Genomic DNA, 12,468 nt, shown 5'->3' with positions numbered 1-12,468 from the left:
ATTAGACTTGCCTGCACAGTTAAAAAGGCACTAACCAACACAAAACACTGAGCTTTAACCAATTATTCTGCCTCAACGAGACCCTTGAGTTAATAAAGAAAGATTAACACTTCCATAAATCTTTCAGCAGAATCAGCCCAAATATTTCAGTTCCTTTCAAATTCATTCCATTTTCAGTGGATGAAATGCAGTTACACTGTGTTGACATAACAACATTTCATTAACTTGGATTAGTTAAAATAGCCAAAAGCCACTATTTCAGAGTAGATCAAAGCAGGCAGGAACATTTGTAACAGATTTTGGTCAAATTTTAAAAGAAGGGAACTTTTCCACCAAATATCATTCAAAGGAGTCTTTGTAAAATGAGGGACCCTATAATTTGCGAATTATGCTGGATTTCGGTTGCCTTACAATAATGATTTTCCTGAACTCACCATGGGTGTCAAATGAAGAGATCCCAATGTGGAAAACATTAAATAGAGGATATGTCAAGTCCAACTATGTGGACAGCTACATAAGTGGAAATATAAATCACATTGCAAGGGTGGTCAGGATGTATTCCATTTCAACCAGATTTTGTTTTATTTGAAAAAAAGGTTCTTAAATTGTTAAACTTTGTACCTCAGATCCACTCCACGACTTCTCTAAAGCTTGTGATTAAAGTTGAAGATCCCAGTTTCACAATCTTAAGATTAACAGACTTTCTTCCCCACCTTAGTCTCTTTCAGTAGTTCAGTGCAGTGTCTCTTGTACAGGATAAAAGGCTGATCGTCTTAAAAGTGTACCTTTTGTTTAGCTGTTGAGCTACGGAGTTGGAATGAGGACTGTTGAGTGTTACTGGCAAGTTTGCTAAAGGCCAGACATGTTAAATTATAGTTAGATTTTTTTAAAAAAAGTTTAGAGTAACAATACGCCACAATACTAGAAATCTCAACCTGATAATTTAATTAAATGTTCAGAAGTGGAAACTGAAGCAGGGTTGTATTGCCACCAACACTCCAGCAAAAAACACAACTCTCATTTATTTTAAATTATCGCTTTGTAATCTGTCACAGAAATAATTAAAATATGTTTTGGAGACCGTACTTGTCTCAGTTGATTGATTATTTTCAAAATGAGTTTGTTGAGTGTTTAGAATGTTAGCCCATTAATTTAAATTAAAATGCACATTATGGTTAGCATACTATTAAAAGAAACTGTTAGATGCGTCTATAGTATTTGCACACCATGAAATCCTGCAAAACAAGGGGGAAAATGGGAAGACAGAATCTTTGCAGTGATGTCCAAGGTCACTGAAAATCTTCAAAGGATTTTTCTAAATCCTCAGGCTTGTAAAACTTCAATGGAATCAGAGGTAAATCTTGTAAAAATGCTGCATTCTGCACCAGCCTATTTCCACTGACCCTGTTGATGCCCTCATAACCACAGAAATATGGAAAATATTTCAATAGGTTAGAGCTCACACCTGTGATATAACAAAGCTTAACCTTAACTATATCATTAAAGTCAATATGAATGAAACTTGCTGAAAGAATTTTTTTTCTGCGTAGGTTATGAACCAAATAAATCAAGCAAACTGTTCTGTTTGCTATTCCACATGTCAGTATTCCCCAATTTTCAGTCTTCACTGCATTTGTTTGAAATTATGTTTCTTCAAGTCAGAAACCAATCAATTGGAAAATACTTGGCTTCTGCTAGGAGTTAAATACAGTATTTGTCTTTTCCTCCCCATCTGTTTTGAAGGAAGGGGAAGAAGGCTTTGCAGGCACAAAAAAATGTATGCAGAAGTTTGCTATTAGGTTGCACCACGTTCAATGGGTTTCAAGGATGAATGAAGCTACAGCAGTTCATATGCTTATCGTAACCTTGTGACATTGTTCCACTTACATTTATTTATACAGCATACACCTTCCAGTTCTGTGGGTTCGATGTGGGGAGGCTAGCATTCCATGCTTATCTGAATAATACTTGCACATGCCATGTGACAGGAGAGTCTACATTCAATTGTAGTACATGTGGCATATTTGTTATTCATGGTGATCAACACATTAGATAACTCAGTCACAAGATTAGAGATTTTACTGGGAGGTAACTTAATGCAAATCACTGGGTCTTCTACAGACAGAATACAATGTAACATTATAAATTGGTTCAACATTTTCTAGTACTGCTGAATTCAGATGAAAGTACAACAAATATGCCATACATGTATTATACTTGAATGATGACCTCCCTAGAATGGCTCCGCTGGCTCCCTACTGCAGAACGGATCGATTTTGAGATACTCACACTCGTGGCACCTCCCTAACTCTCCCCACTCCTCTACCCTCTGCCTTCACTCAGCTGGTTCTGGCCTCCTATGCGTCCCTTGCCTTCAGACACTATGCCCCCAAACTATGGAACTCTGTCTCAATCCCTCCCCCTTGACCCCTTCTTGCCTGTCTTCAGATTGCACCCAAAGACCTTTCTCTTCGACCATGCCTATGGTTACCTCCTCCCCACTCCCTGGCTCTGTATTGAACTCTACCATTGTTAAGTGCTTCAAAACCAGTGTGAAGGGCACTATATTGATGCAATTTGTTGTCTAAATTAGTCGGCACTCTAAAATAATAAACACAGGGATTTGGCCATAAGGAACCATTTGATGGGATTTTCTAATTTTTAAAGTATAGTTGATATGTTGCCCACTCTTCAATTACATTTTCAGCCAAAAGTTTGCTCGGAAAAATAATAACAAGTAGAATCAAAAGAAATAAATCAAGGGCTATTTGCTAAAGGAAATGCCATTGCAATCTCTCGCTGGAGAGAATGAAGTTGCAACAAGGAGTCCTAAGATCAGCTGTTGTTTTGTACAAATTTTTCATCCAACTTTCAAATAGATTTTCCTTTTTTGAAAGAAATGCTAAGGGGAGGGTCAATGCTTAGCAATGGAACAAATTTGCTTCCTGTTCCCATTGTCACCACGCTGCGATGTCCAATTGGGCTCATTTTTGCACTTTGTGGGAGGTGAAATTTTATGCTCAATTTAAGGTGTCAAATATAGGAGATTGAGTTTTCCCTTCATCGCTAAACTGAACTCCAAAACAAACGCTGGGTTCTCAGTTTACATTGTTATATATGACTGCCGCGTTTCGCCTACAAACATACGGTCAATTTACAGCATATTCTGTGAACAACAACAACAAGATTGCATTTATAGAGCGCCTTTCACGTCGGGAGGACATCCCAAGGCGCTGTACAGTTGGGTCAGGACCCGAGCAGGGGAGAAATGATCAGGGTGAGGGGAGGGAAGGGAGGGAGCGAGGAGGGGGTAGAGAGTCGAGAGGGGAGCTGAAGGCACAGTCAAAGAGAAAGGTCTTGAGACCGGCCTTGAAGGAGGAGAGGAGGCGGCGAAGGCACTGGGGGATAGAGTTCCAGAGCCTCAGGGCTGAGAGGCTGAAGGCCCGGTCACCGATGGTAGGGCGGTTGGGGCGGGGGATGTGGAGCAGACCGGAGCCAGAGGAACGAAGGGTACGGGCAGATAGGTAGGGGGATAGTAGGTCGGAGAGGTAGGAGGGAGCGAGGCCGTGAATGGCCTTGTAGGTGAGGATGAGGATCTTGAATTTGAGCCTCTGGGGGATGGGGAACCAGTGGAGGCGAGCGAGGGTGGGAGTGATGTGATCGCGAAGTCTGGTGCGGGATAGTACATGAGCTGCAGAGTTCTGAATGACCTGCAGCTTGTGGAGGGAGGTGCCGGGAAGGCCGGCGAGGAGAGAGTTTCCATAGTCCAGCCTTGAGGTGATAAAGGTGTGGACCAGAGTTTCAGCAGCGTGAGGCAGTGCCGTAGTCTGGTGATGTTCCGGAGGTGATGGAGGGCAGTGCCAGTTGTGGCGCGGATATGAGGGAGAAAGGACAGCTCAGGGTCGAACAGAACACCGAGGTTCCTGACCGGCTTTGAGAGGTGGAGAGTGCAGCCTTGGATGCTGATGCTGTCAGTGCCTGAGGTGCGGAGGCGCTGACGCGAGCCAATCAGGAGGGCCTCAGTTTTACGCACGTTGAGCTGAAGGCCTTATCACGTCGTTGAGATATCTCAAATGGCTTCACAGGATACACTGCAATGTGGATCGACTGTATGTTGTGGGCGAAACAAAGTAGTCTGAAAAGTACATTTCTCGTGAGTAACAGCTTGCCCACAGGCTTAAGTGAGAAGAGTCCCATTCTAGGAAATCTCCAAAGGTCAGTTAAGTAATTCACACTGCCCTGAGCCAGTGTGTCAGCTGCTTTTACAGCTAACATGCAGATTATATTTTAGGATGCCAAAGAATCTAATCTAGCTCAATGTTTCTGGCACAGTGAACTTTGGCTGCTTTACATGGGTCATATTTAATTCATTAGTCATTGTCTTAATATTTGCAACAGCAAGTCATGTATCAGACCTAGAGTATTTTTTATTCAAGATGGTTCTTTTACAGACATCAAATAAACCACAAACTCTTCCTTTAATTCAATCCAACAACTGGGAGAGTAAATACTTTCCATTCAGAACGTCCTGTGTGTACGTGTTTGAAATATTCTACATGTACAACGCTTACTGACTTCTAAACTAGTAGGAGGACCATTCAGCAAATGTAGTTGGTGTCAAGGCTCGGTTAAAATTGTCTGCTGAAGCATTACATAGCAGCAGTAATTCTGCACTGATAATCTGAACCCAGAAAGTGTTCAAATGCTGGTCAGAACCATGAAAACTGATCTCACAAACCACTGATATTAGTCAGACATAAAGCTAAACACAAGCTCCACAGAACACAAGAGAGCATTACCAACTGTACCAGGCTGACACACCTTTCATGTGGGATAACCAAACACGAACACCTAATGAGTTGCTGCATTTATCTATGTATCAAAATTCACTTAATTTCTCATCAATTAAATGATGTAAAGCACTTTGTGAAAGAAGCTATATAAATGAAAGTTATTACCATACTTGCTAATCCTTTAGACATGTGATTCCTTTGCTTTTCCCATACAGCAGAAGGGCTTCTGGCTGACCAACTAGTGATGTTCCTTTGAGCACAATAATGAACAATAGATTTTAATTTACAGTATTTCACTTAAAAGCTGGATGGATTCTAGGTCAATAAAAGGCCAATCATAAAAAATATTTTCAGAATCTTAATTGCTACTTTTTCCAAAAGCACCAAACTGCACACCCAACATGCAGTACATTATTCAGCAGAGCATTATTTTCTCAGAGCTATTTCAACACCTATTTAAGATATCAACTCAGTGGCCCTTGTTGCAGGAATAGAAAGAAATGTGGTTGGACCCATGTTCTCATGTTTTAGGATTTCAGTGCTGACACTATTTTTCTGTTTATAAGAAGCTCTCAATGAAGAAATCTTTGGCTCTTCGACTTTCCCTGAAGCCATTTCAAATGATGGACAGGGACAGGCGGCAGATAATGACAGAACAGGCCTTTGTTGACTCAAGGTACCCGCTGAAACAGAGATATGGCACAAGCCTTGCGTATGGATAGATGCATTAAAACATTCCAGGCAGAGACTTGGGTCGTGCAGTGTTTGTCCACAATCTTTTCACCCCTGATAACCTAGGTTTTGAATCTAAGCAAACAGATAGGATTAAACTGTCCTCTCTCAACAAGACTCCCCGTTCAGTACTTTTGGCACTCTCAGGCCAGCTGCCTATGTGCAGGCTCTCATTGTAGGGGTATAATAGTAGTAATATTTTTCCATATTTAGTTCTCCTATTGCTGAACACGATGCCGTTGTTGAATGATCCCATAAAATGATTTTAATTTAATAGCATAAACAACTTCACCAATGGACAGTTAACAAAAATATCATTGGCTAACTCTCTGAGAACATATGCATAAATCCACTGAAATAGTTTTTACGTTACAAGAAAAATAATTGATACAGAATGTCAGAAAAATGCAATACAAATTTACATTTATATGGCACCTTTTATGTCAAGAGGATGTCCCACAGTGCTTGACAGTCCTGGCTTGGCACCTGAGCTGGGGGTGACAGCCGAAGGAGGGAGGAGGAATATGATCAAAAGCACACTTGAAACTGTCTTGAAACGGACCTTGAATGAGATGAGGGAGGGAGTGAGTCAAGGGACTCTGGGATACACTTAACGAGTTGATCAAGGTTGTTTTCATAGGACATGGGACAGACATAATGAGTTGTTTTAAGAAGGCATCTGTACAATTTCTCCTTCATGGATTATCTTGCAATAATCTTACAATAGAGGCTAATGAGCAGCTATGCATTTTAAAAAGGACTGCAAATTCAGTCTTTTGTGATAAGAAAGCAGAGCTGCCTAGTGCAAATACAGTACCAATAATCCCAATTTCAATTAGCTACAAGTGGTAGGCAAGAAGGAAAGCTAATTTCCAACTGAAACAGCATTTAGCAACAAAATCTCTGGACATTATCCAAGAGTGGGGTTTGAAATCAGAGATGATGAACTGAGACAACTGCAACCATGAAATGTTTAAGCTTTATTGGTCGGTGGGATTGATAAGCCAAACAATCTGCCACACAGTTTGTGTGAACAGAAATTGATGCAGTTCCTTAAGCACCAGGCTTCACATGCAACTGGCTGGCCCCATGAAGAGGCAAGCCTTATGAAGGATTTTAAAATAAAAAAAAATGACTATTATAGCACTGACTGCTGACAATACTGTAAAATACCCCAAAGGTGTCGTGCAAACAAGGTCACTACTGCATTTGCAACAGCTACGGAAATTATTTTTGTAGAGGTTCAAAAATGATACAAGTTCAAATTTCAAAACTAACAGTGAATTCTTCCAGCCATGATGGCCATTCCTCGTACACATACCTCACCCCTTGATTAATGCCCTATCTTCACATAGAACTCTATTAGATACCTACGTCTTTCAACGCATCACACTTTTAACAATTTCTATGCTGTCAGATGGATGCAAATAAAGGCAAGTGTTACTCGATCAGATTAGCACGAGTTGTGTATTTTGGTATGGGCAACTATCATACTCAACAGGTTACTCATGAATCTCTTTCTAGAGAAGTACACTATGACATTAAACTTAGATCTATTAATAAAATACAGTACTATATTTGTGAGTGATGAAATAACTAAAGCACGAAATTCAGAAATTATTTTGCAAATTTATTGCTACTCTAGTTTGTGTGTAAATACACACAATATTTGTCAAGAATTTCCCAGTTGAGGGTCAGAGAAACAAATTCAAATGGCAGGAGTTAAAACTTGCATGAAAAACATGGGTTCTCTGTGTGTGAAGGTTACAGTGATATTATTTTTAACAATTTTACTTTTTACAGATATGATTTACGTTCAAGTGAGAAGAACGACGCAAAAATAAAGTAATATTGGGCCAAAAAATGTAATATTAATGTCAAAAATTATATTAATGCCAAGCTAAAGCAATAAATCATGTACTGATATAACAACAGCCAATATTCCACATATAATGCTCAATGTGAATTTATAGTGCTTAAAGTATTTGCTGTTAAAAATAAACTTTAACTGTGGAGTTGGTGAACAGCATAGAAACGTATCAGTTTTTGTTTAACTTGAAGTTACAATTTATCTTTCATTTTCCTATAAACTTCCTGCTCTATTTATTGGTTTACTTCACATTTCTAATATTAAATAAAGTTAAAGAGAATTAGAGAAAGTTTAACAACATTCCTTAACCCATTCACTGCAACATGATTTTAATAAGCAATGCCTACTCTACTACAGTAAGTAGATATGAAATTCTGCCCAGAACGCAAACTCAGGGCAATTAATACCAAATAATATAATACTGACCCTTGGATTTGTTATATAGCCTATAATGTCAAAATGTCTTAAAGTAGGGAATTACTTTTAAGTGGGGTGACTATTTTTAGGCAAGTGTTGCAGCCAATTTGTATACAGCAATGTCCCACCAACAGCCATGAAATGAATAACCATTTTATCTGGAGGGTAGTTGGCCATTTATCTGAAGGTGCTATTCTTGATAATGAATTTGCTAAATTGCAATTTTAGATGTAAATTTTCAGTACTTGAGAGATAATAAAAAGAAAAAAAACTAAACAGTTATCATGATTCTATAGTTGAGATATCCAAGTTGTGAATTTCTATGGCAGCAAAATCGCTAACTCACTTTTACTGCAGCTGTAAACAAATATGAATAACTTCCTCACGAGTGAAAGAACATCCGGAATGCCATGGTCTCCTGTTCTTTAAGCATGGCTGAGCTCTGCTTTAGAATCACTGTAGCACAGCACACATAATACAGGTGGTATCTTTAGATCAACCCATTCAGTTGGAGTTTGAATATAAATCCATGATTACCCCACTGTACTAAAAAGCCATTATGTTTTTTTTGAAGTAAATGCCTTAGTCACCTTTTGGAAAAAGTCACATAGGCGCGGAAGGGCTTTGGGCTAAGTCATCCTATTAAGTAGAACAGAGGGAGGTTTAAGTTACTGTCTTGTCAAACATTGCTATAATTCTAACCCATGGTACACCTGACTTGGGTGTAGTTGACCATTTTAGCATGTTCTCCATTTCCACTACAAACGAGATCCAAATGATACAAAATGTCATCACCCGTACCAGGCTCAATTCTTGCCAGGCTCCACTGGCTTCCTGTTGCAGAACAGATTGATTTCAAAATCCTCATTCTCACTTTCAAATCACTTCACACCCGAACTGCTCATACCTCACTCCACCACTGCTCAGCCGGCTCAGGTCTTCTGCACGTCCCTCATCCCCTCTGCTCCAACATTGGTGGCCGTGCTTTCAGCCACTGTGACCCGATCACTGGAACTCCTTGCCTCACCCCCTCATTGCCCATCTTTAAATCAAACCTTAAGACTCTCCTCTTCAACTGCACCTTCGGTCACCCTCTCTATCCAGCTCAGCATCAAACCAAACCACTATCATGCACTCTGAGATGCTATTTGTGTGACGGACAACATTATTGTTGTTGTTCACCAAGAGAAAAAGCTCCGTTCCACAGAGTCCCTCCCAAATAATATCAATACCAAACCTATGTTTCAGTGGGTAAGCTGGAATAAAAAGTTACATATTCACGGTATATGAAAGGATACTCTTCGTTGTTGCGAATATCCACCGCCAGGATTTTTGGCTTCCCCGACTTGGACTTTTTGTTGAGCAGCTTCATGTTGCTGGATCCTGACAACTCGCACAGATCGATGAGATCTTCTGCAGAAATCCGCGGTGATACTTCGGCTTTCAGTTCATTCAGTTTAATAGATTCACGAGACTAAAAGAAAAGAAAGAACTTCTGCTTAGAAACCAGTTCAGTACAAACTGCATCAACTGCAGCATAACTGTTAACTTCAGAATTTTTGTAACAATAATCCGGCATTTGATACAGCGCCTTATCAAAGCACTTCACAAGTTATATTGTAAAGTGAATTGATATATTTTGAGGGCGAACGAAACGCGGCAGCCGATTGCACACAGCAATGTCCCACAAACCAGTCGTGGATTGAGTGCCCAAATTATAATTTATTTAAATTTATTATTGTTATTATTTTTAGTGATCAGTTTGAAACACAATAATGATATTTCCTTCCAAACTGGATATATTATGGGTTTATGCCTCCCTTATTCCAAACATCAACTGCTGATATATGCTGACAGGACACCTTGATATTCTATCCTTGCTCAGAGATGCAACAGTGCCTTCTTATAAATCCTCAGCAGAAAGAACTGATCAAGCTGTATAACCCAGTAGCACATGTAAGCAGAGCAACAGGTTCCCAAATGCACGGTCACAATGCACAAGAACAAGGGCTATCTGTCATTATTAGGAGTACACAGCCTCGACATTTAGCTCAACCATTAAACAGGGCACCATTTTGTGGGGAGAAGAATAATTGTTCCCCATTTGATTATAAGGGAAACTCCAAAGCAATCTATAAATGGGGAAAGGTTAGAAGTGGGTTTTCTAACCATATATCGCCATAGGTTGCAACCTCTTTGAACTCATGGAGCTCTCATTGTTCAAATGAATGTCAGAAATGAAGTGATTCTGACAGTGCTTTTCAAGAATTAGTAGGTTTAGTCAGGAAGTGAGGAATTCCAAATGCTCCCTTTCTGTATAAATCAGGCTAAAAGCAGAGTGGCAATTCCCACTGAAAACTGGGTGAAAAAATAACACCAGCTGTTCACTGCCAGCGCAGACTGTATAATCTTCGAAAGCATTCCATTAGCATGTTACTGACATTCATAGCGTATGAAAAAGCAGCAGCACGTAAGGGATGTGAGAGATGGAATATGGATGTGTGAAGAAATAAAAGCAGACATACCAGGGCCACCAGGGAATCCAGTGATACCAGAAAACTCCCAATAGATGACCGTTAACTTCTGGGATGTTAATTATGTGCATAGTAAGTCATTCCACGGAAAAGAGCATTCTTATGAATGTTATTTTCAGTTTGTTGTCTCGGTTATGGAGTCTCCTTTTTGCAATGAAGTTACAAAGAAGTAGTACACATGCCAACTTGTAGCATCGATGTCAAGTGAAAGTAATCTTCAACAATGCAATGGAGTTAGAGTAATACAGGGTGACCAAAAAGTTGTGGTACCATTCCAATGTCTAACATGTCTTAAAGAAATGATGATATATGTATTTTTTTAGACAATAGAGTAGCTATCATGACTTTTTGGTTACCCTGTATAATAGTTTAATATAGTGTCTTTCATATCAGGAGGCGATCTCAAAGTGCTTCACAGGATTTACCATAAGGTCCAGTAACTGTGCATTTTTGTAGGCATCTAAAAGGATTGTGCAGCAACAACACAGCATGCTTTGGTGGTACTCATCTCCAGGTATCACATAGCTACACTTTTATCATGGAATCTAAACAGGAGCATCTAAACCTCTTTTCTTTCTTGTTCCCAAATTGGCATAACACAACAAAAAAGTCTAAAGTTTTAAAAGGAAGTCAATCAAGGTAAGGAGCATTTCTCCTCAGTATGAGAATTTGTTGCTGATTCAGTCTTGCACAGTTCAGCCATGCAATGGAGATGCTTTCCGAAAAGGCTAAGATTAATTACAATTAGCCTCAATTTTAGATCTACAGAGTTGGATACGTTGAAGGAGATGGATTTCAAGCATAGTTTCAGGTTATATGTTATTTTTTTCCAAGTGACATCCAGCTCTCATATCATTCAATCAGTGATTAACTTAAGCAGAGGTATGGATGTAGTGGTTCCTATTACATAAGCAAGCTCCAATAGTAATCCTTGCATTAATAAACAGGCAATGGGTTGATTGGAGCGCCGTTTAATGGATAAGCCGGATAAATCATAAAAGATATATGGGAGGATTTTTTTTAAAAAGAAGATTTCATGTCACTTCTTGCTGAGCCTACCTGGACTGTATTCAACATTAATACATCAGAAACCATAAAAATAATAATCATCCTTGCATTTGATATAGCGCTTTATCACATCGTTGAGATGTCTCAAAGCGCTTCACAGAATATATTGTAAAGTGAATTGACTCTGTATTTTGTTGGTGAAATCCGGCAGCCAATTGCGCACAATAATATCCCACAAACAGTCATGGAATGAGTGAACAATTTTTTGGGGAGGGATTACTCCCAGAAAGCGATATGCCAATTGACTAACAGCCAGGTACTGCTAGCTAAACAAAAGCGGGTGGAGTGAGGAAACTTGCCTAAGGTTTCGCCCCACCCGGGAATCAAACCTGGGTCCTCTTGCTTGTGAGGCGAGCTTGCTAACTACTACGATACGGGACTCTACTATATTATCTTCCACCGCCTTCTATTTAATTCCCTCTAAAGCCTCACCTTACCCATGCAATCTTCTTTAACCCTAGCCTCTTCCAATTTTTATTCATAATTTGCTCTCCACACCACCATCAGTAGTTGAGCATTCAGCCACCATACTCCTGTACTGTGGAGCACACTTCAAAGCCCACTTTGCCTTGCTACCTTTCTTTCTACTTTCTAAAAACTCCTAAAAACACCTCTCTTTGTATAAGCCTTTGGTGAACATCTTAAAATCTGTTGTACCATTGCCTGATGTGCATCACTACATTTTGTTAAGTGTGCACAGACTGATTATTGCGTGCACCTATAAAACACAGTCACTACACTTTACTGTGAAGCACAGTGAGACATTCTCCTGATGTTAAAGGCGGAATATCATATGTAAGGATTTTCTTTGGTGTAGAAGTTGTATACAGACATGTTGTTTCACGTCATTGAAATGTGATCCTAAGATACAAAGTTCTCCTTACATGTAACAAGAGAAAAATTAATATCAATGCTGGTAAAAATAATCTCCAACAACCAAACTTTAAAAAATACTCTGTATAATCTTCCACTCCACAGAACATCAATTCTTCTCCAAAATTAATTCACATAACACAAAGATAAATCTTAACCAAACTATCAAAAAAAAAGACAT

General features: G+C 39.4%; 1 protein-coding gene across 1 annotated transcript in view; it reads right to left on the bottom strand.

Moving 5' to 3' along the window:
* tbck (TBC1 domain containing kinase) overlaps positions 1-12,468 on the bottom strand; it is a 148,690-nt gene that overhangs the window by 25,117 nt on the left and 111,105 nt on the right. Inside the window, exon 24 of the mRNA XM_042345361.1 lies at positions 9,111-9,286. Within this exon, the coding sequence (XP_042201295.1) occupies positions 9,111-9,286 (176 nt within the window). The remainder of the gene's footprint in view (positions 1-9,110; positions 9,287-12,468) is intronic.

This window comes from Callorhinchus milii, unplaced genomic scaffold, assembly GCF_018977255.1.
Source record: "Callorhinchus milii isolate IMCB2004 unplaced genomic scaffold, IMCB_Cmil_1.0 Scaffold43, whole genome shotgun sequence".
NCBI lineage: Eukaryota > Metazoa > Chordata > Chondrichthyes > Chimaeriformes > Callorhinchidae > Callorhinchus > Callorhinchus milii.
The sequence above is the reverse complement of the archived record's forward strand: the minus strand, read 5'-3'. Positions and strand labels throughout refer to the sequence as shown.